General features: G+C 34.9%; 1 protein-coding gene across 1 annotated transcript; it reads left to right on the top strand.

Annotated features, from left to right (window-relative positions):
• The first annotated feature begins 16,454 nt into the window (after window positions 1-16,454).
• On the top strand, window positions 16,455-20,240 carry LOC146915661 (F-box/kelch-repeat protein At3g06240-like). The gene is made up of 2 exons (XM_085718020.1): window positions 16,455-17,839; window positions 19,565-20,240. Exons 1-2 carry the CDS (start codon window positions 16,455-16,457, stop codon window positions 19,626-19,628), a joined length of 1,449 nt encoding a protein of 482 aa, XP_085574146.1. The 3' UTR covers window positions 19,629-20,240.
• The last annotated feature ends 5,317 nt before the right edge of the window (window positions 20,241-25,557 follow it).

The following is a 25,557-nucleotide window of genomic DNA, read 5'->3' as shown; positions in this document are numbered from 1 at the left end:
TGATGTTTTTGTTGCATCATAAGGTGACGACCTTGGAGGAGTTTGGTACCACATGCATCTAGAAGAGTCTAGAGCATCATATGCATTTGATTAATTGATGAGTCGTGTCATAATTGAATATGTGACTTGGTGAATTTGTGTGTTGGTGAAATTTGGTGAATGTTGTGATTATGTGGATTGGTGTATATGTACATTGGTGAATATTGTGGAGGGTTGTGAATAATTGTATTATGCTCTGATTGCATGTCTTAATTATTTGTGCTTATACACTTGGTGAATCAATTGATGATGGTTATTTTAATAATAATGATGAGGTGAGATTTGTATATGTATATATACATATATGATGTGGTGATGTTCTTTGTTAATGATGATGGCTTGCTTATAACTTCGATATGACAAATTGTACTTGTTGAGATAAGCATGCTAGATGAGTAATGAAGTGAGTAATGTTTTCATTGATTGATGTTGATAAATGATGAGATTTTGTTGATGACTTGATTAGAGGTTGAATATGTATGCTATGCTATGATAATAATGTGATAGCTTGAAATGTAAGTGATGGGGGATAATAATGATCATGTGATGCTAGTGTTCTAGGAGGGAGGGTTATGTATATGTGATACGTGTATGATACACTTGTTGATACGAACTTGGAATGATAATATTGAATGATATAAGTGTTGTGAATACTTGTGAATACATGTATGATTTGTTATTTTGTATTCTTGAATATATCTTTCATTTCCAATGTTCTTGCTTAAATCTTTTATGGATTATGATGATGTAATGCTAACCCTCAGTGGTCTGTGGTGGACCGCCTACCTCTCTGTATGGATGGGTAGACGGCGTGCAGGATGTTAGTTGTTGCTTGTTGATGCCGAGGAGTGGAGTTCCTCTTTTTCATGCAAGTGTCTAGATTAGGGCTCTGATCTAGGATAGTCTTTGCATGTTGTTTATTTGACTATGTATTTGGAGTTGAGATATTCTGTTATTTGAGATTTGGATGATACATTTGTATTTAGTTTGGAGATCCAGAGATTGTTTATGAATTATATGTTGTTCCGCTGCTATGTAGTATAACATGATCTTTATGCATGTATGAATTGTGGTTTATTCAGAGACGTAGCATCTATTTCTAGAATATTTCTGATGTATTCGCGCGTTTTACCGCTTAATAGAAGTATGGTGTTACAAGTTGGTATCAGAGCCGTGGTCAGTCTTGTCCAGACCAAAACCCGTTGATTTTCCTGTTTGTATGCGACATGTACGGAAGTACTGTCGGTACTTGTTGTGTTGTTTCGTTCTTTTAGGTGGGTTTGAGCGTAGTGGGGGAGTAGCAGGTTGTGTCAGGTTTGTTGGGTCTGGCAAGGGAAGGTATCTTTGGCTGCGGAGGCTCAGTTGGTTGTGGTTTGTGTTAAGGTTCCTGTTGATTTTGAGTTGGATCTTGTGTGTCTTCCGTTGAAGCATATGGACGTTATTTTCGGTATGGATTGGATGTTGACTTTTGGTGTTAACATTAATTGTTTGACCAAGAGTGTAAAGTTTTCTAAGGCAGTAGTTGAGGAAGGTAGAAGGTTCTTGACCGCGGAGCAAGTGAAGAAGTCTTTGGATGGTGAAGCTAGTGTGTTCATGATGTTTGCTTCCTTGAAGGAAAGTAGTGAGAAAGGAGTTGGTGAATTGCCGGTAGTGCAAGAGTTTCCAGAAGTTTTTCCGGACGACATTACCGAATTACCGCCGGAGAGGGAAGTTGAGTTTGCAATTGATTTGGTTCCGGGAACGAGTCCTATCTTGATTGCGCCTTATCGGATGTCTGCATCAGAGTTGGGTGAATTGAAGAAGCAATTGGAAGAGTTGCTTGAGAAACAGTTTATCAGACCGAGTGTTTCTCCGTGGGGTGCTCCTGTATTGTTGGTAAAGAAGAAGGATGGTAGCATGAGATTGTGTGTGGATTATCGGCAGTTGAACAAGGTGACAATCAAGAATCGGTATCCACTTCCGAGGATCGATGATTTAATGGATCAGTTGGTTGGCGCGGAGGTGTTCAGCAAGATTGATTTGAGATCAGGATATCATCAGATTAGAGTGAAGGCGGAAGATATATCCAAAACTGCGTTCAGAACGAGGTATGGACACTATGAGTATTCTGTGATGCCATTTGGAGTATCTAATGCGCCAGGTGTTTTCATGGAATACATGAATAGAATATTTCATCCTTTTCTGGATCGTTTTGTGGTGGTGTTTATAGATGATATTTTGGTGTATTCTAAGTCGGAGGAAGAGCATGCCGAGCATTTGAGGATTGTGTTGGGAGTGTTGAAAGAGAAGAGATTGTTTGCTAAGTTGTCGAAGTGTGAGTTTTGGTTGCGGGAAGTGAGTTTCCTTGGTCATGTGATTTCTAAAGGTGGTATTGCTGTGGATCCGTCGAAGGTTGATGCAGTGTTGCAGTGGGAACCACCTAAGTCTGTTTTTGAAGTTAGAAGCTTTCTTGGGTTGGCAGGTTATTATCGGAGGTTCATTGAGGGATTCTCTAAGTTGGCATTGCCATTGACGCAGTTGACTCGGAAAGGACAAGCTTATGTTTGGGATGCTAAGTGTGAGAAAAGTTTCCAAGAGTTGAAGAAGAGGTTGACGTCAGCTCCAGTGTTGATTTTGCCGAATCCGAAGGAATCATTTGTTGTGTATTGTGATGCTTCTAAGATGGGTCTTGGTGGTGTGCTTATGCAAAATCGTCAGGTTGTGGCTTATGCTTCGAGGCAGTTGAAAGTGCATGAGAATAATTATCCGACTCACGATTTGGAATTAGCAGCCGTGGTGTATGTGTTGAAGATTTGGAGGCATTATCTGTATGGTTCTAAGTTTGAAGTGTTCAGTGACCATAAGAGTTTGAAGTACTTGTTTGACCAGAAAGAGTTGAATATGAGGCAGAGAAGGTGGTTGGAGTATCTTAAGGATTTTGATTTTCAGCTGAGTTATCACCCTGGAAAGGCCAATGTTGTTGCTGATGCGTTGAGTAGGAAGTCGTTGCATATGTCTGCTTTGATGGTAAAAGAGTTAGAGTTGATTGAACAGTTTTGAGATTTGAGTTTGGTTAGTGAGTTGACGCCGGATGGTGTGAGGTTAGGAATGTTGAAGCTGACAAGTAATATTCTGGAGGAGATCAAGAATGGTCAGAAGGAAGATTTGGAACTTGTAGATCGAGTGGTGTTGGTTAATCAAGGCAAAGGTGGAGACTTTAGATTGGATGAGAACGGTGTTTTGATGTTTCGTGATCGTGTCTGTGTACCAAGTGTTCTTGAGCTTAAGAGGCAGATTTTGGAAGAAGGTCATAGAAGTAGTTTGAGTATTCATCCAAGAGCGACTAAGATGTATCAGGATTTGAAGAAGTTGTTTTGGTGGCCTGGAATGAAGAAAGAGATCGCAGAGTTTGTGTATGCTTGTTTGGTTTGTCAGAAGTCTAAGATTGAACATCAGAAGCCGTCAGGTTTGATGCAACCGTTGTTTGTGCCAGAGTGGAAGTGGGATAGTATATCAATGGACTTTGTTGGAGCTTTGCCGAAGACTGTTAAGGGTTTTGATTCAATTTGGGTGATTGTTGATCGGTTGACGAAGTCGGCACATTTTGTTCCTATTAAGACCGGTATGTCTGTGGCGAAGTTGGCTGAGATCTACATTGAGCAGATTGTTAGATTGCATGGTATTCCTTCTAGTATTGTGTCGGATCGGGATCCGAGGTTTACTTCTAAGTTTTGGGAGAGTTTGCAAGTTGCTTTGGGGACTAAGTTGAGGTTGAGTTTCGCTTATCATCCCCAGACTGATGGTCAGACGGAGAGGACTATTCAGAGTTTGGAAGATTTGTTGAGGGCTTGTGTTTTGGAGCAAGGTGTCAGTTGGGTTGAATGTTTACCGTTGATTGAGTTTACTTACAACAACAGTTTTCATTCTAGTATTGGAATGGCACCGTTTGAGGCTTTGTATGGTCGGAGGTGTAGAACTCCTTTGTGTTGGTATGAGTCAGGAGAGGGTGCTTTGTTAGGACCGGAAGTTGTGCAAGAGACGACTGAGAAGGTTAAGATGATTCAAGAGAAGATGAGAGCGTCTCAGAGTAGGCAGAAGAGTTATCATGATAAGAGGAGGAAAGACCTTGAGTTTCAGGTTGGTGATCATGTGTTCTTGAGAGTGAATCCTGTAACCGGTGTTGGTCGTGCTTTGAAGTGTCGGAAGTTGAATCCTCGTTTTGTTGGACCGTTTGAGATTATTAAGAAGGTTGGGGTTGTAGCGTATCGGATTGCGTTACCGCCATCTTTGTCGAATCTTCATGATGTGTTTCATGTATCTCAGTTGAGGAAGTATGTGTATGATGCGTCTCATGTGATTCAAGTGGATGATTTGGAAGTAAGGGATAATTTGACCGTTGAGACTTGGCCAGTGAGGATTGAGGATCGTGAAGTGAAGCGTTTGCGTGGCAAGGAGGTCGTTTTGGTTAAAGTGATTTGGGTTGGACCGACCGGTGAGAGTGCGACTTGGGAATCGGAGAGTAGGATGAGGGTTGCGTACCCAGAGTTGTTTCCTTCAGGTAATTTTCGAGGGCGAAAATTCTTTTTAGTGGGGGAGAGTTGTAACAGCCCGATTTTCGCTAGTTTTATTTTATTATTTATTTATGTGTGTTATATGTGCTCTTATGTGATTATTTGCCTCTGTGTGTATTTTTGGTTGGGAATCGTAGAATTCGGTGTTAGAAGGGTATTTTAGTCATTTTGGACTTAGGGGCATTTTGGTCATTTTGAGGGCAGTGGCAATTTTGTAATTTTGCAGAAAGTTATTTTTTTAGTGTTTAGTGGAAGTTATTATTTTACCAAGTTATTAGAGAGGGTGTAGTAATTATTTTAATTACCGTTAAGTGACCGTTAGTGTTATATTTTACCGGTAAGTGAGTAGTAACATTTTTGAGGTTGAATTAGAAATGGGTTAGGCCCATTAAGGTTTGTGAGATAAGCCCATTAAGTGAGCCTTTATAAACTAATGTTAGTGAGAAGAGATAGGGTTACAACATTTTCATTTCATTTTTCATTTGAGAAGATAAGAGATAGAGGCTAGAGAGAAGAACAAGATCAAGGGTTAGAGCTTGAGGAGGGGATTCATCACCTATGAGCTAAATTGAAGCTTGGGTTAGAGAATCTTGGTGCTAGAGGTAAGAGGGTTAGGTTTCAACCATAATTCATCTCTTTTTCTTTTTACCCATTTTATGAAATTGATGAATTGAACCTAATTGATTGTAAATTCGTGTTCATGTTTTGATGCAATGTTTGGGTATGTAAATTAAATGTTAATTGAGTTGTTGATGATGAAATTACATGCTTAAGTTGTGGTTATATGTATACTTTGCATTTTTGCCCAAAAATGGTGATATGAGATGTTGTTGTGATGAATTGTTGGTGAATTCATGATGTTTAGCTGCTATTGTTGTTGATAGATGTTGTTGTTGATGATGAAAACATTGGGTAATCATAATTGGAGAGTTTGATATGACTTTGTGTTGTTTTGTTTGAAGTTTGATGAAAATGGGTCAAATGGTGATTTTTGTTAGGAGAATGTTTTGGGGCAAATTTTATATGGAATTGGGTGTCTTTTCATGTTTAGAAATGTTTAAACAAACTTTGGGATCAAATTTGAGCTTTGGGAAGTCAAAATTGGGGTTTTGGGGTGAAAAAGTGAGTTTTTCTCGTAACAGGACTGTCCCAACTCGCCACAGCGAGTGGGAGGCGAGTTGGAGGTGAGCAGGAGGTGCTTTCGGTGATGCTTACTCGCCTCGCGAGTAGATTTACTCGCCACGGCGAGCTGCACAGTGGCAGCATCCCCTGTTTCGCATTCATGCGTCTTTTTCCCTCGTTTCTGTTTTGAATTGGTTTTCGGTGTAAACATGAAAGTTGTAGATAATTTTGTTAGCTTTCCAATGGCTTTGGTTTGACTTGAAAATGATTCTTGGTTTTTGAGTTATGAGGCAAATACTCCAAGGTGGTCTTGGTGAAATTTTACGAAAAATCCGCATAACTATTTCTAAGTCGACCCAAACCTTATGGATTGTTTCCAAACTTTCAAACTTATATTTTATGAGTTCAATTAAGATGTTTAGTAGTATTTAAACTATGATGTGAGGGATTTAACTTGTTTTACTTAGAAAATGGAAAATTTCTTGAAAGGTGTTTCGGTGAGACGAACTTTGTGATTTTTATGAATTCATCGTATTTGGCCGAAGAAATGCTTATGTAATCTCTACTTCACATATGTGTGACTTGAGAGGATACATGGCATAGGCAATTGAACTTGTTTACTTGGTTTTGGCTTAGGTGCTCAATTATTTTCAATATTGTGATTTTTGAGACGAACTTGATTGAAAATGATCATTGAGGGCCAATTGCTTATGAACCCTCTATGATTAGATTGATATGATTATGATATGATGTATGAATGGTTGTTAGGTGATGAATATGATGTTTGTGATCATATGTTGTGATTTTTCTTTTATTTGGAATGTAAGGAACTATGTGGAGATATGAACTATATGATATAGTTGGATGATGATTATAGCCGTTGACTTATAGCCGTTGATTATAGTCGTTGAATTGTTGTGAACATATGCATTGTGGATTGAGTCATATGTTCATGCATCATATGTCGTGTCGGATGTTATATCCATATTGCCGTTGACCGGATACTTGTATCCATATTGCCGTTGATTATAGCCGTTGATAATGATGTTTTTGTTGCATCATAAGGTGACGACCTTGGAGGAGTTTGGTACCACATGCATCTAGAAGAGTCTAGAGCATCATATGCATTTGATTAATTGATGAGTCGTGTCATAATTGAATATGTGACTTGGTGAATTTGTGTGTTGGTGAAATTTGGTGAATGTTGTGATTATGTGGATTGGTGTATATGTACATTGGTGAATATTGTGGAGGGTTGTGAATAATTGTATTATGCTCTGATTGCATGTCTTAATTATTTGTGCTTATACACTTGGTGAATCAATTGATGATGGTTATTTTAATAATAATGATGAGGTGAGATTTGTATATGTATATATACATATATGATGTGGTGATGTTCTTTGTTAATGATGATGGCTTGCTTATAACTTCGATATGACAAATTGTACTTGTTGAGATAAGCATGCTAGATGAGTAATGAAGTGAGTAATGTTTTCATTGATTGATGTTGATAAATGATGAGATTTTGTTGATGACTTGATTAGAGGTTGAATATGTATGCTATGCTATGATAATAATGTGATAGCTTGAAATGTAAGTGATGGGGGATAATAATGATCATGTGATGCTAGTGTTCTAGGAGGGAGGGTTATGTATATGTGATACGTGTATGATACACTTGTTGATACGAACTTGGAATGATAATATTGAATGATATAAGTGTTGTGAATACTTGTGAATACATGTATGATTTGTTATTTTGTATTCTTGAATATATCTTTCATTTCCAATGTTCTTGCTTAAATCTTTTATGGATTATGATGATGTAATGCTAACCCTCAGTGGTCTGTGGTGGACCGCCTACCTCTCTGTATGGATGGGTAGACGGCGTGCAGGATGTTAGTTGTTGCTTGTTGATGCCGAGGAGTGGAGTTCCTCTTTTTCATGCAAGTGTCTAGATTAGGGCTCTGATCTAGGATAGTCTTTGCATGTTGTTTATTTGACTATGTATTTGGAGTTGAGATATTCTGTTATTTGAGATTTGGATGATACATTTGTATTTAGTTTGGAGATCCAGAGATTGTTTATGAATTATATGTTGTTCCGCTGCTATGTAGTATAACATGATCTTTATGCATGTATGAATTGTGGTTTATTCAGAGACGTAGCATCTATTTCTAGAATATTTCTGATGTATTCGCGCGTTTTACCGCTTAATAGAAGTATGGTGTTACAAGTTGGTATCAGAGCCGTGGTCAGTCTTGTCCAGACCAAAACCCGTTGATTTTCCTGTTTGTATGCGACATGTACGGAAGTACTGTCGGTACTTGTTGTGTTGTTTCGTTCTTTTAGGTGGGTTTGAGCGTAGTGGGGGAGTAGCAGGTTGTGTCAGGTTTGTTGGGTCTGGCAAGGGAAGGTATCTTTGGCTGCGGAGGCTCAGTTGGTTGTGGTTTGTGTTAAGGTTCCTGTTGATTTTGAGTTGGATCTTGTGTGTCTTCCGTTGAAGCATATGGACGTTATTTTCGGTATGGATTGGATGTTGACTTTTGGTGTTAACATTAATTGTTTGACCAAGAGTGTAAAGTTTTCTAAGGCAGTAGTTGAGGAAGGTAGAAGGTTCTTGACCGCGGAGCAAGTGAAGAAGTCTTTGGATGGTGAAGCTAGTGTGTTCATGATGTTTGCTTCCTTGAAGGAAAGTAGTGAGAAAGGAGTTGGTGAATTGCCGGTAGTGCAAGAGTTTCCAGAAGTTTTTCCGGACGACATTACCGAATTACCGCCGGAGAGGGAAGTTGAGTTTGCAATTGATTTGGTTCCGGGAACGAGTCCTATCTTGATTGCGCCTTATCGGATGTCTGCATCAGAGTTGGGTGAATTGAAGAAGCAATTGGAAGAGTTGCTTGAGAAACAGTTTATCAGACCGAGTGTTTCTCCGTGGGGTGCTCCTGTATTGTTGGTAAAGAAGAAGGATGGTAGCATGAGATTGTGTGTGGATTATCGGCAGTTGAACAAGGTGACAATCAAGAATCGGTATCCACTTCCGAGGATCGATGATTTAATGGATCAGTTGGTTGGCGCGGAGGTGTTCAGCAAGATTGATTTGAGATCAGGATATCATCAGATTAGAGTGAAGGCGGAAGATATATCCAAAACTGCGTTCAGAACGAGGTATGGACACTATGAGTATTCTGTGATGCCATTTGGAGTATCTAATGCGCCAGGTGTTTTCATGGAATACATGAATAGAATATTTCATCCTTTTCTGGATCGTTTTGTGGTGGTGTTTATAGATGATATTTTGGTGTATTCTAAGTCGGAGGAAGAGCATGCCGAGCATTTGAGGATTGTGTTGGGAGTGTTGAAAGAGAAGAGATTGTTTGCTAAGTTGTCGAAGTGTGAGTTTTGGTTGCGGGAAGTGAGTTTCCTTGGTCATGTGATTTCTAAAGGTGGTATTGCTGTGGATCCGTCGAAGGTTGATGCAGTGTTGCAGTGGGAACCACCTAAGTCTGTTTTTGAAGTTAGAAGCTTTCTTGGGTTGGCAGGTTATTATCGGAGGTTCATTGAGGGATTCTCTAAGTTGGCATTGCCATTGACGCAGTTGACTCGGAAAGGACAAGCTTATGTTTGGGATGCTAAGTGTGAGAAAAGTTTCCAAGAGTTGAAGAAGAGGTTGACGTCAGCTCCAGTGTTGATTTTGCCGAATCCGAAGGAATCATTTGTTGTGTATTGTGATGCTTCTAAGATGGGTCTTGGTGGTGTGCTTATGCAAAATCGTCAGGTTGTGGCTTCTAAGATGGGTCTTCGATATGACAAATTGTACTTGTTGAGATAAGCATGCTAGATGAGTAATGAAGTGAGTAATGTTTTCATTGATTGATGTTGATAAATGATGAGATTTTGTTGATGACTTGATTAGAGGTTGAATATGTATGCTATGCTATGATAATAATGTGATAGCTTGAAATGTAAGTGATGGGGGATAATAATGATCATGTGATGCTAGTGTTCTAGGAGGGAGGGTTATGTATATGTGATACGTGTATGATACACTTGTTGATACGAACTTGGAATGATAATATTGAATGATATAAGTGTTGTGAATACTTGTGAATACATGTATGATTTGTTATTTTGTATTCTTGAATATATCTTTCATTTCCAATGTTCTTGCTTAAATCTTTTATGGATTATGATGATGTAATGCTAACCCTCAGTGGTCTGTGGTGGACCGCCTACCTCTCTGTATGGATGGGTAGACAGCGTGCAGGATGTTAGTTGTTGCTTGTTGATGCCGAGGAGTGGAGTTCCTCTTTTTCATGCAAGTGTCTAGATTAGGGCTCTGATCTAGGATAGTCTTTGCATGTTGTTTATTTGACTATGTATTTGGAGTTGAGATATTCTGTTATTTGAGATTTGGATGATACATTTGTATTTAGTTTGGAGATCCAGAGATTGTTTATGAATTATATGTTGTTCCGCTGCTATGTAGTATAACATGATCTTTATGCATGTATGAATTGTGGTTTATTCGGAGACGTAGCATCTATTTCTAGAATATTTCTGATGTATTCGCGCGTTTTACCGCTTAATAGAAGTATGGTGTTACAATATGCATATAATATCTTTGTTTGGGATTAGTTTGCTTTTAAGCATATTAACAAATCTGTGTTTTCCTGTAATAATCTATTCATCTATAACAAAATTTTCCGAAAAAAGATAATTCAACCCATAAAATTGAAAATCGATAACATACCACATATCCTCTCTTATATTAAATTTAGATGATGTTATAACTGTAATATAGTAGCGTAATATATTAGCATCTCATAGCATCAGCCTTAAAGAAGTAGTTTCTGCTCAAGCTATCTATGTGCATTTACACTTTCATTTTTGATTTCATACAGCATTTTCCTAATCAAATATCCAGAAGAGTCTTGAAGAGGAAGTATCTAAGGATGACTTTAGAGGATGTGGAGACACACAAGACATATAATTGCAAGGTAACAACTGCTGGCAGGGGAAATGCCGAGAAATCTTTGGGTGGTGAATGGTCAGACTTCGTCAGAGACCGCGACTTACAAGAGGATGACAAGTTGATCTTTGATTTAGAAGATCCACCAACCAAGATGTATGTCAGACACATCCGCGGCCATTAAACAATGAAAGGTGGTGCTTACTTTTGGGATTGAAGATGATGGGGCCGTTTTGGAAATTTAACTTTGTAATCCATCAAACACAACTACTTTAAAATCTATGTTGTATAACTTCTGTTTTGGTTTCTTTTATGGTAGACCTATCTAGGATTTAGTATGTTATGGATCATGACTTTTTATATTTATAAGCATGTAATATCTATGTTCGCAATCAGTTCACTTTTAAGCGTTAACAAATGTGATTGCCAACAAAATTATCCGAAAAAAAAAAGCAATCCACCCCGTGCGAAGCACGGGTTGACAACTAGTTTACTAGTAATAATTTATCCTTTGGTTAGTTGTAAAATATTGACCATTAATACCACTTTTACTAGTAATAATTTATCCTTCTCCAACTTTTCTTTTGTAATTTTGTTTTTCATACCAATGACAACAATAGATGTATTGCGTTTTTTTTTGTGAGCGACCAATTTTTTATTTTTTTTTAACCAAAGGAAACTTGCCAGAGAAGCAAGCTCCTAAAATATTACTCCCTCCGTTTCAAAATGAGTGTCGTTTTAGGTGTTTACACACATATTAAGAAATGCAATGATTAAAAGAAAGAGAATGATTATTTTACCAAATTATCCTTATTAACTATTGGTTAGTTTTAAAAGTAATACTTTGGAAGTAGTGTACATATTATTAATTGGAGGGTATGAAAAAAAAAAGTTATTATTGCATTGGAAACAGAAAGTGACATTCATTTTGAAACAATTTTTTTTCTAAAGCAATACTCATTTTGAAACGGAGGGAGTGTATAATAAGGAAAAAAAATTTGCTCTACACCCTGCACTTTTTGCTCGTGCCCTGCAGCCATGACCAAAACACCCCGACGTGACTTAAGTCACGCTATGTGAGTTAACTCACGCAGGTTATAACTTAGCGTGACTTAACTTACGCTTCAGTTGTGCTGTATTTATTTCTTCTTTTTTTCATTACACAGGATTGGTTTTCGTCAAAAAAAAAAAAGTGGTTTTGATAGCAAGTCTTAATTGAATTTACATGGCATCTCTCTGGATCCACGATCGCCTCTTTGATTTTCATCTGTTCCCATCATATTGCTTCTTTTTTGATTTAATTGATTATTTCCCTTGTTGTTTTTCTGAATATTTAATGAGAATGCCCCTTTGATTTTCATCTGTTCCCATCCTATTAAAGGGAAGTTATACTTCACACATGGATTGTAGATTGTTCTCGATTACTTCACACACGGATTGTTTTTCTGAATATTTAATTGATTACTTCACCCATGGATTCTCGAAGATGGAGAATTTTGCTTCTATTTCATTTGGGATAAACACAGGGCAAGTTATACTCTCGAAAATAGTATTTTCACGTAGATTATTCTCAAATATGGTGAGATGGTTGATCGAAGATGGTGTGATAGTTGAATTTTGCTTCTGTAATCAGCCAGCGTGAGTTAACTCACGCGGCGTTAGTTAAGTAACGCAGAGTTTAACACTTGCGTTACTTAAATAACGCAGGGGCATTTTCGTCATGACTGCAGGGTGCGAGCAAAAAGTGCAGGGTGTAGAGCAGAATTCTAATGAAAAAAGATACAAAAAGAGGGGGGGACATAAACCAAAACCCTCAGCACTTAAGAACAAAATCTATAATAGGGAAGGCCCAACCTATTTCTAGTAAAACTGTATCTAATCTAATGAGGAAGGGAATCCCACCAAAATTGAGTATTGAGATCTAAGCCAATGCCAGCAAACTTATCAGCACAGTGGTTCCCCTGTCTATAGATTTGGGAAACAATGAAAGACATTGAAGAAACCAAGTGTAAACAATTATCCCATCTATTCCTTAGATTCCAAGGAACAATGGTTTTTGACTTAAAAGCAATTGTAACTAGCATTGAATCTGTTTCAATTCATAAGTGATTCCAACCTTTTTGAGAAGCCATCTCTATTGCTATCATAGCTCCATTGAGCTCAGCAGTGAGTGAATTGCCTATGCCAAGATTAAAAGAGAATGCACCCAGGAATGCTGCATTGGAATCTCTAAAAACCCCACCACAAGATGAGAGACCAGAGTTACCTTTTGAGGCTCCATATATATTACATTTTACCTAGTTAAGGATAGGGGCTGCCACAAAACCTCCTTGATCTTTGGAGCATTTCCCAATCTTAACCTAACAGAGAAAGCCTTGAGCAGGACAAAATCATGAATGTTGGATCTTGCAGACAGCTTGGCACAGTTACCTGTCAAAGAAGTGCCAGAAATGATGAAATTGATAGCAGTTTTGAAGTTAATCTTTCTATCTTCAAATCTTCTTTGATTCCTGTAGTACCAAATTATATTGAAACAATTGATGATAGCTGAAAGAACCACAATCTTGCAGAGGGGTGACCAACCTCTATTACACAAATCAATAGCAGCAGAAATGGAATTAAACATGCACTGCATTTTCAAAATGTTGCTTAGCCATTGCCAAATATTAGCAGCAATTCACATTCAAGAAGATATGATGAGTTGTTTCAAAGTTTGAATTACATAAGCTGCACATTGAAGGTAATTGACAACATCTTGCAGATAAATTGTCATTTGTAGGTAACTTATTTTTTACTTGGACCAAATTTTTTTACTTTGACTAAGTGACCGCAACTTTTTTTATTCCACTTTAAATATAGATGTTTATTTACATAAGGGTTAATTATGTTTCTAGTCCCTATAAAATAGGGACCTCTTAAGTTTAGTCCTTACTTAATTTTAATAGCTCTTTTAGTCCCTAATTTTGTTTTTCTGCACTGAGTATTAGTCCCTACTCAATTCAAATTTGTTTAATTTATGCTTAAACTCTTAAGTTTTTGAACAATTTTTTGCAGACATGTTTAGAACATTACTAAAAGTTCCTCCGCAAAAAATTATCGCAAAATTTGATTTCTACATCCAGATTTTATTACTTTTTATCTTTAACTTTTGTCGTTTTAAAAAATTCATATTTAATTCATTTCATGTCAGAAAATTCTAAATTTTAGTAAACGAACCTTTCATAGTGTTCTAATCTTGTCTCAAAAAAATCGTTCAAAAATTTAAGAGTTTAAGGATAATTAATCAAACTTTGTTTTAGGAGGGACTAAAATTATAAGTAAATTTTTTTTTATAGGGACTAAAAATGCTATTAAAATTAAGTAAGGACTAAACTTACAAGGTCGCAATTTTGTAGGGACCAAAAACATAATTAACTCTTTACATAAAACATGAATTTTTTTCCTTCCTCTCTTGTGAGCGGTCGTCAAAACCTTAGTTTATTCTCTTTCATCCACCAAAGAGGGTTGATTTTGGGTTAATTTTTAACCTAAAATCACCTCTCTAACTCTTTTTTCCCTATAAAATTGAGAAATTCTAAGTTTAGTCCTTACTTAATTTTAATATCTTTTTTAGTCCCTACAAAAAAAATTTACTTATAATTTTAGTCCATGCTAAAACAAAGTTTGTTTAATTATCCTTAAAATCATGAATTTTTGAACGATTTTTTTGAGACAAGTTTAGAACACTATGAAAGGTTCATTTACTAAAATTTAGAATTTTCTAATATGAAACGAATTAAATATGAATTTTTTAAAATGAAAAAAGTTAATGATAAAAAGTAACAAAATTTGGATGTAAAAATCAAATTTTGCGATAATTTTTGGCGGAGAAACTTCTAGTAAAGTTCTAAACATGTCTGCAAAAAACTGTTCAAAAACATAAGAGTTTAAGCATAAATTAAACAAATTTGAATTGAGTAGTGACTAAAAAATTAAGGACTAAAAGAACTATTTAAATTAAGTAAGGACTAAACTTAAAAGGTCCCAATTTTATAGGGACTAAAAATATATTTAACCCTTTGTTTTTTATTTTGTGATTTCGTCGTCTTAATGCGACGTTGGTTTGTTCGTCGTCTGTGCAGCGTTATTTGTCCTATGTTCTAATCCTTTATGCGTTAATAAATTCTGTGTTGGAACAATTTCTACACAGTTTAGCTACTTCAATTAAGCTCTCATTAATGGACACTGAAATTTGTATAAATCTCTTCCTTAGACCAGCGTTTTTTATATCGAAAAATGGTTAAATATAATTTTTTGATCACTATAAATATTATTAACTTTTGATTTTAGTTTCTTTGAAATTTTATTTCAACTTTTAGCCCTCCAAAATTTATTCATCTCCATTTTTTGTCTTTAAATCTCAATCAACATATGTGTATCACTCAATATTTGCAATGAATTTTTGTAGGATATGTTAATAGTATTATAACAATCTCACCCAAAAAAAGGAGATTTTTTTAACTATTTTTTTATTTTTTACACAAAAATTTATATTTAATTTATGTTTGTGAGGAATTGAGATTATCTCCATTTGCTGCAATAAATGTCAATGTCCAATACTGTATTTTTTGTGTAAATACATGATATAAATGCAGATATTTCTAAAATATATGACATCAATTGAACATTTATAAACCAAAATTATAGTACTATCTCCGTTGCCAATTATAAACAAATTTAACTTTTTAAATTCTTTCAATTAATGATGAATGTGGACCATAATATATGAACTATATATACCATTAATTGAATAAATCTAAAAAAATCAATTTTGCTTATAATTAGCAACGAAAGGAGTAATAGATATTTTCATTTATTATAGCAAATGAAGAGTATTTCAACTCGTTTGAAAGAGAGTTTTATAATATTTTAAATATTACTACAAAAATACATAAAAAAAAATTAAAACATACACATAACTCGATTTAAAAACAAAGACTAAAAGTGGAGACGGAAAAATGGACAAATTTTAGCATTAAAATTCTAAGAAAGCATTAGAGAATTAAAACAAAAAGTTAAAGAATTAAACCAACTTAGGTGAGAAATAGTAAAATTCACTTGCTATTTCAAATGAATGAGTCAGTCAAACTTCTAAGAAAAGCATTAGAGAATTAAAACAAACAAAAAGTTAAAGAATTAAACCAACTTAGGTGAGAAATAGTAAAATTCACTTGCTATTTCAAATGAATGAGTCAGTCAAACTTGGAGCCACGACTAATGTCGATTTGACCATTCATTCTTCTCCTCCAAAGTTGTTACTCCCTCCGTTAAGGACGAATGAATTAAGATCCTTTTTATTAGGCAGTAGTTTGTTTTCTTTTTTCTTTTTCTGTTTTGTTGTTACTTTTATTTACTTTGTAACCAAAAAAATGGATGAGTCAGTCTTGTAACAAAAATCAAATAAAAATTGACGAGTCTTTCATTCTCAACTAGTAAACCCTCGCCCCTCTAATTTGCTTTCGCCAACCACCGCTCCCGATCTTTCTTTACCAACGAAAAGTTCTTCAATTTCGACCCAAGGTACTTTCCTCTTTTTCTCTCATCACTTTTCCGATTTTATTTCTCAATAATTCTCATGTTTGTTTTACGGTTAGCTTTTAGTTAGTCTTTAATATGAATTGAATATGTTTTCCTTTTAGTTTCTATGGTAACTATATCAAATATGAATCCCTTTTTGTGTGTTTTGATTTACTTATTTTCTTTATGTTCCCTTTTTGAAATTTGGTGTAGCCATGAAAATAAAAAACGGTTCAATTACCCTTGTTAGGGCTAGCCAAAGATGCAATAAGGGAAAAGGGAAAGTTGAGGAGGAAGAAAGTCATGAATGTTGTCATTATTTTGATATTCTTCCATCCCACCTCACCGCCCATATTCTGCTTCAACTTCCCATCAAGTCTCTTCTCATTTGTAAATGTGTGTGCAAAATTTGGAAAGGAATGATTTCAGAACCACATTTTGCTAAATTACACTTTGAGCGATCACCAATTAGTCTCATGATTCGAACAAGATACTATAGACGAGTGTCAAGAACCCTCTACCTTCTTGAGTGCGATCCTGAAAAGTTTAAGATTGGAAGCAACAATCATGTGAAGCTTGAGCCTATATTCAGGCTTCCTCTTCGTAGTGATGTCAAAAGTGACAAGATAAAGAATAAATCCAAGCACCCTTATATTGCTGGCAACAGTGATCGTGATAAGTTTAATATTGTGAATTCATGTAATGGCTTGCTATGTTTGTCTGAACCAACTACTGGAAACCCTTCAGTGATCTGCAACCCATTCATGGGGGAATTCATAAGACTTCCTGAAGCTACTACGGTTCGTATGCCGAATGACACAGTTCATGTAATAGGACAAGAAGCTGGTTTTGGTTTCTATCCTAAAACTAATGAATATAAAGTGATACATATTTGGAAGAAAAGTGTTATACGTGTCAATTTCTCGGACTTTGAGCACGTGTTCCTTGTTGAGATACACACACTCGGAACACCAACATGGAGAAATATCAATGTGGATCCTCAAATTTCATTTTCTTGTCTTATGAATCCCACTTGTGTGAATGGTGCACTTCATTGGATCAGATTTGAGGGAAGAGAAATATCTATATTGTGTTTATGTTTTGAAAGTGAGAGGTTGCAATCATTTCCCTCTCCCCAAGTTGCGATTGGAAGTGATGTCCAGGACCAAATTGATAAATATGGCTATTTGTCTGGTAACATACATATTAGCATGGGAGAATTAAAGGGATTTCTATACATTTGTGACTCAAACTTCTTCGAATATGTTACAATGTGGGTTATGAATGAATATGGCATTGGACAATCATGGACTAAGGTTTACCACATTGATACTTTGTACAATCCTTTACCGTGGAGCCATGTTTTGTGTTTTCCGGTAAAACACTTTGAAGAGGGTGCTGCCGTATTGTTATATCATTCATATGATTGTTTTACTTACCATGAGCCTAATAAATATGGAGTCAAGGGTTTTCGAATTCATGGGTATTCTTCAAGGTATTTTAAAGGATATTTTGAAGTAATTCCACATATTCCAAGTCTAATCTCATTGAAGGATGCCGTGAAAGGAGACAATATTGAGGTGTTGAATATCCACTCAAGGTAAGAATCTAATTTATAGCTTAATTTCTCTGATTCCGCAATTGAATTTGATGGTTGACAGTCCCATAAAAATCATAGTAATTAATTTTAATTATAAAACGTGTATTCAATGACATTATATTTGGAGAAAGGAAGACTTGTTAGGTATAGGATTTCTCACTTAAGCTTATGGCATTTCCTCAATCATTTGCTTTTACAACTGATATATATATATATATATATATATATATATATATATATATATATATATATATATATATATATATATAGGGAGTGTATCAAATGAGAGGACTCTTATTATGAGAGGGTGAGAGGAATAGATAATAACCATTGGATTGAAATTAACAATTGAGATCTTAAATAGTTAAATTTATCTCTCATATAATTATTCCTTTACCACGCGCGCGTGTAACTCAGTCATCCCTGTCAACAGTTCCCATAGCTCCTTTCTCTCTCTTCATTCTAAATTTTTCAACTCAATTAAACTCAGATTATTAGTGAAAAAACTTAGATTGTACAATGATGGGTAAAAATTCCACCAGCATAATTCATTATTCATTTTACCCTGCAAAAAAGGGAGGAAGATCCTTCCTCTTCTATCTCACGCACACCTCTTCCTCCGTATATCAATTTATTTTTAACCTGCCGCACTTTCTTCAATTGATGAGGATGGGCATATGATATGATACGTAATTTATGTATGCCTCAAACAATTGATATAAAAATAAAAATTGTTTCACAAACAAAACCATTTATTTCTACTACTCATTTCTTTTTTTCAGCCACCAAAAAAGTAAAGTTAAACAAATTAACCTAGATAAACCACAAGATTAAAATTAGCTTAAGCTTGATAACAAAGGTGAAAACCCATTATGTCATTTAAGGATGTAAAATTTGCTGTTTGTTTCAAAAGTTGATTAAAAAATTCATGGCTTTCAAGTTACTGATAAAAAATTCATGGCTTTCAAGTTACTGTGTGCAATTTAAGTTACTGATAAAGAGAGTGAACAAGGAAGCAGACGGCATTGGGAGAGAGGATGCGCGTGGAGAGAAGGGAAAAAGATAGGCAGTGCAATTTAATGTGCAACTTTTAATGTGAACCGTTAATTTCAATCCAATGGTCATTATTTATTCCTCTCACCCTCTCATAATAAGAGTCCTCTCATTTGATACACTCCCTATATATATATATATATATATATATATATATATATATATATATATATATATATATGGGCTGCTAACTTACACACACCTAAAAACACTAAGGTGCAAGTTAGCAACCTACATCCACTTGATTATTTACACTCATTTTTATAAGTACTATTAAGGTGCAAGTTAGCAACCTTCACTAATTTACACCCACTTTCATCATTCCAAATATTGTTTCCTTAAAAGTTTGTCTTTATTACTTGTTTTGTACCTTAAGCATGTCAATGTCTTTTTTGTTTCTTTTTTTAAGATGTTTTTTAAGATAGTTACAAAATTGCCCTTCTATTTATATTATAAGTGGGTGCAGCTTACTAACTTGCACCTTAGTGTTTTTAGGTGGGTGTTTTTAATCACATATTGGCTTTAATCACATATTGGCACTGACAATTAATGGAAATAAATTTATGTGGAGACAATTTTTAGTTATTAACTGCATGTAAATTTCTTTGTATGTTAATGGAGGAGGAAAAAATGGACAATCATCGTTCCCTAATATTGTTTTCTTCTATATAGGTGTGCAAAGTTTAAATTGGGGGAAGAAAAAATAGTTATTTCGTTGTCTCAACAGATTGTTTGAAACTTGACAAACACGGATTCTTCATTATCTCATGTTGACTTCATAAATATATCTTCCTCTTCATCCGACGGTGAAGAATTCGATGAAGAGTGTGTTTCCCAAGAAGAGTATGTTTGTTTTTATATTTATGGGTTATTTTGGTCATTCAATTTTGATTTCTAGATTATAGAGAGTCCTTAACTTTTGAAAACAATGTTTACGGTCATGATCTTAGGGATATCCTTCTAGAATTACAGAAAGTAGGTTTTCAAGAAGACGTGTAACAATTTCTTGCATAAATATCATGTCATTTCAAAATATGGAATATTTAGTGCTTATTTAAAGGATATGGATAATTTTGTTGAGAATAATGAAGCCATCATTATCTGATGAAGTTGGGGATTTACTTGGTTTTGGAGTAATAGATAGTCTATACCTCACTTAAAGAAACACACTCATTGAATTATAAGGGGCACTGCAAAACAGTACCTTGTTGATTGATGGTTTCCATATTAAGGGTCCGTTTGTTATAGCTTATTTTAAAATAGATTTTGAAAGTGTAATGTGTTTTTGTTATAATTTTTTTGAATCAATAAATCTATGGGCGAATAATTATGTTTCTCTTGTGATCAACCATTGTTAGTTCCATCACAGATACTATGTTTTTTCTTTCTCTCTGAAGTTTACAAAAAAAAATTAAAGTCTTTTAAGTTTGATCAAGAAAGTATGAGTTTTATTGGCACTACTTATAATCATATTGTTTTGTAGGGTATATAGTATTCACATGCATGTTAAGAGACTGTAATCAATAATCTGTGACCGTCAAAACCTTAGGTTAAAACTTACAACTTCTTTAAAGAGTATACATTTAAAGTTGAATGAAGCCTAAGAGAACATAACCTCAGCAATCCAAGAAATTCAGGTTGGGGTATTTGCCATAAGTCTAACTTAAGATATAATCTTAGAGAGAGGTGGTGGTGGTTGATTATGGATATGTCATATAAAATATTCCCAAATAAATAACATAAATGACTAATTGAACTATCATCTAATAGAAGTTAGCAACAAGAATGGTTAATTGGTTGTTGGCTCTACCTGCCTAAGATTGAAACTAAAATTTTATTCATGTAAATAAGTCTTTACTATTTTATTCAGCCAAAATCCAAGTATTGTATAAGAAACTTATTGTTTGAAAAACCAGCTATCCGATCTCCATCATGGTTGCGAACAACACCACTAACACATAAACAACTAAAATCTTCTAGAAAGCAACCATTAATATTGAGTTTGTACCTTTTGGAGGGGGATCCAATGAGCTAAGAGGCATGATGAGTGTGGGTCCAAAGCAAGATTAGAAAGAAATGCATTCATCATGTAACACAAAAGTCTTTTGCACCGCATCTTAAATACGCCAATGTTGATCGTCAAAAATAGTATTGTTTTCCAACACCAAGCATATCATACTCCTGTAACAAACAAAATAGAGGAAGTACTCTTTGTCATCTCATGAAGCCAAACATTGACATCGAATTCAGAGATAAAATTATTATAACGCCCCATATTTAAGCGAAGACAAAGCTCTCTAGAGTGCTAGCTATCACGTAAACAATGAAGAATATTCTCTATGGGTGAAGAACAACGGGTGCAGCTTGGAGATTGGAGGTGATGCGTTATTAGCTTAGTTACGTGCTATCCTGATAGGTCTTGATTTTTGTAGTAAAAAAAGGTTATGTCAACATTATTCGTGAGAGTGATTGTTTGGAAGCAGTTGACCTGATTATTGCTGGTCGTGATCATACCTTGCACACTTAAGCTACCGACATCCTTCATATTAGAGACGTTTTACACGAAAATGGTAATACAACAGTAGTGCATGTTCTTTGGGAATAAAATATGTGTGCAGATTTTATGGCTAAGGAAGGATCACATGCAAGGTGCTCTGCAAACTAAAGTTGTCCTCCGCCAGACATAAAATCTCTCATCCTAGAGATACGCTTGGAACTTAATTTTGTCTTTTCCTTCTTTTTTTTCTTTTTTTTTTTTGTCTCTGTTACATTGTAACACTACCAAAAAAAAATAAGAAACATATTGTTTGAATTCTTGTGTCACTTTTCTTATTCTAATATTTTCACTGTGTTGATGAATAAACAAACCACTCACTATATAAATGTGTGTAAGCCTTTCTATTTTTATCTTATTTGACACGATGTGACTTATTCAACACGATGGACCAAATCAATTCAATCGTGTTTAATCCATATTCGAATTCAAACTGATTTGGTTAGAATAACGACTTTACGAGTTCAAGTTGGTGAACATGTAGCCCAATTAGTTTAATTTTTTTTGACAAATTAGTTTTATTTTTTTTATTTTTTTTATAGTTGCTTAGTCCCTACCAACTGAGCTAAGTTTATGGTGACATTGAGTTTTTTTTTATTATATATTTTTAATAATTTAAACCTTTTATTTGTTGATGTAAAAGTGTTCCAATCCTCACATTTATTATTAAACTCATTTATCCAAGTATAATTCATTTTAGTTTAAATTCACTTTTAATCATGGAGGTGTTTGATTCAAATTTACTAGATTTATGTCTGCGAATAAATTTCGTAAACATTTATTTGAGAAGAAATTTCTTGAATATTTAAAGATGAAAGTTTTATTCATATATATTTTTTTTTCTAAAAAAATTTTGTTAACTTTAATTTTATGTGATTTATTGGTAGTTACATGAATTTATTCATTCATCATGAGACCTTTTTGTCCAACACTTTTTCTTGGAAAAAAAATAACATTTTCACAATCTCCTAATAAACTTGGAAACATAAATAAATAAATATTTATTATCATTTTATTCTATAAATATAACTTGAAATAACCACATCTTAAACTGAAATTTATAAAAGTAATTTTGATATGTCCGGTAGGAACGGTTGAGTCGCAACGGTTGTGGAGAATGCTCCGGTGATCGGTAACGGTTTCCGGTGCGACGGTGATGCATCTTCTGCGGTGGAATGAAAGGTGCATGCAGGCACGATAGCACTCTGACGCACAAGTCAGTAATGGAACTGAGAGAGAAAGTCCAACAAGTGTTGTGAAAAGTTTTGTGTACCTTGAGGGTGTGTTTTCCTGTGATTTTGACAAACGATGGCTAGTTCTGATTATTATAAGCGAGATCGAACTAGAAATCTCAAGACCGTTGTGCAGAGGTTTTTTTTATAGGAAAAGGTTTGAAAAAAGGCCATGAAATGCACTCAGGTTTCTTAGAGAGCAGGACGGGTTTGAATGAAAAGGCACCGTCTCTCGACAGTTTTAAGTTTTGCAAGTAAAAAGCTTAAAATAAAGCAAGATAAAAGTAAGCTTTCGCACGTAAACTCAAGGAAAAGGTAAAATGCAATTCATTAAAATAAAAGGGGTGGTCTACAAATCAGTTTACATACATTCTGTATAACTCGTTTCCGTAGACGCCGATAGTTTGAGTGTTGTAGAATTCTGTATATGATTTGCGACCCACTTTCCGGCTTGGAAACTACTATTTATACTAAAAAACTAGATGGCGAACCACTAAGCCCATGATCAGCACTTCCTCCATCTTGGACAACTAATTCTCCCACGTTTTCCACGAAAAGAAAACCATCTCCTTGCTTGAAATCGTGCTTTCCAGCCGTCTGCTTGTCCTCGACGCAAAACACCCTTTCAGCCTTGCTTTGTCGGGATTCTGACCATACGCTCTAGGCTTGATGCTTTGTCGAAGATCTTCAATTTATTTGTGAAAGCTCTCCGATTCCTGCTAAATTAAAGGACAAACAAATGTTAAATATATTAAATGAGCATGTCAAATTTACAGGTTAATAGAGTGAAGCAAGTTCACCCTTTATATAGGCACGCTCGTGGCATAACTGTCTCCAGGCTATATGCGGCATGTGATTAGGACGGGAAATGATATGTGTAGCATGATCCCGACAAGGAGGTGTGCTCCAGTGTGGCACGACGCAAGCAAGTTGGTGTGCTCATTTGAGCGCTTAGCCTTAAGGCGGCGTATCATTGTACACGTGTATTCGTGTGAGTGGTACAGAACAAATTTAACTAATATATTTCTAAAGGCATGTTTTGTTTCAAATTTAGTATATTTATTTTATAGATACAGGAAGCGATACATGCTCCAGAGATTAGAAAGAATCTGGTTTCCAAATTTTTATGAATAAGGTTGCATTCACTCAAACTATAAGGGCCGGTTTGTACACCATCTTTAAGAAAGGTACTTTTGTAGAGAAAGGGTATGTCACTCGTGACATGTTTAAACTTTATATTGAAATGAATAAAATCAAAGGTTAAATATATTTTTGGTTCCTATAAATATACCAACTTTTTATTTTAGTCCCCCAAAAATTTTCTTTTAACTTTTAGTACCTATAAAATTTTCAATCACTACTTTTGATCCTTATTTTTAAATAAATTTCTGCATTTTTTAATGAAATTGTGTAGAAATGTATAGAATATTGTAAAAATCACTCAAAATAATAGAATTTTTTTACAAAAAATAAATTAAATATCAATTTTTTACCGTAAAAAATATATAAATTCATATTTAATTCATGTTTTTGTAAAAAAATCTATTTTTTTTAGAGAGACCCGTATAATATTATAAATTTATCTACAAAATTTTATTCAAAAATGTAAATTCTACATATGAGTTTACTTTAAAGGAGAGACCAAAAATGAAGATGTAAAATTTCTGGAGGACCAAAAGTTGAAGAATTTTTTTAGAAAGAATAATATGAAAAATTGACATATTTATAGGGACCAAAAGCATATTTAACCCTAAAATCTATTGATAGCTATACAAGGAGTTAGTTACAAGGTGTAACCAACTCTAAACTAGTCTAGGGTTTCTGTTTCCTTCTCTTCATCACCAAATAGTGTTGCTTCAATCTCATTTGTATTGTGTTTTAACATCCTCCCACAAGCTTGACCATGATAAATACTTATCATTCCAAGCTTGGAAATGAAGAGATCATTAAACTTTGGAGGAGCTAAGGGTTTTGTCAAGAAATCATCTAGTTGTTCATGTGTTGAGATGGGAAGAAGCCTGAGTATTCCCTTTTGAATTTTCTCTCTAACCAGATGACAATCTATCTCCAAATGCTTTGTCCTTTCATGAAAATTTGGATTAGAGGCCTTGTAAATTGCACTTTGACTGTCACAATATAGAACTAACTGCTTGTTGCAACTGATATTCAAATCTTTCAAAAGGTATAGTAACCACTTAAGTTCACAAGTAGTTGTAGATAAAGCTTTGTACTCTGCCTCTGATGAAGATCTAGAAATTCTTGCTTGCTTCTTAGCTCTCCAAAAGATGAGAGAAGATCCTAAGAAGAAGCAAAAACCAGTAGTTGATCTTTTACAATCTATACAGCCTGCCTAGTCTGCATCAACATACCCAAGGATCTGAGCTTCTGATGTTCTAGGGAAGGGGAGACCAAGACCAGGATTGCTTTTGAGACATCTTAGGATTCTACAAGATGCTTTGTAATGTGTTACAATAGGAGCATTCCGAAATTAGCTCAGTTGCTGAGTTGCTAGAGAAATATCAGGTCTAGTAGTGTTTAGATACAACAATCTTCCAATCAACCTCCTGTAGCAAGACACGTCCTCAAAAGTTTTGCTATTGTCTTGATGCAATTTGATTGAAGTATCTAAAGGTGTTGATGCAGGCTTAGAACCTAAGAGACTAGAAGATTCAAGCAAATCTAGACAATATTTTCTCTGAGAAATAGAAATACCCTCCTTAGAGTGAGCAACCTCAAACCTAAGAAGTATTTGAGAATCCCCGAGTCTTTAATCTTGAACTTTGCATCCAGAATAGACATGATTCTCTGAAATTCAGGAAGAGATGTGCCTGCTAATATAATGTCATCAACATAAACAAGTATAACTATGAAATCATTAT

Source organism: Medicago sativa, chromosome 6, assembly GCF_051527215.1.
Source record: "Medicago sativa cultivar Bolivia chromosome 6, Bolivia_mono, whole genome shotgun sequence".
NCBI lineage: Eukaryota > Viridiplantae > Streptophyta > Magnoliopsida > Fabales > Fabaceae > Medicago > Medicago sativa.
The sequence above is the reverse complement of the archived record's forward strand: the minus strand, read 5'-3'. Positions and strand labels throughout refer to the sequence as shown.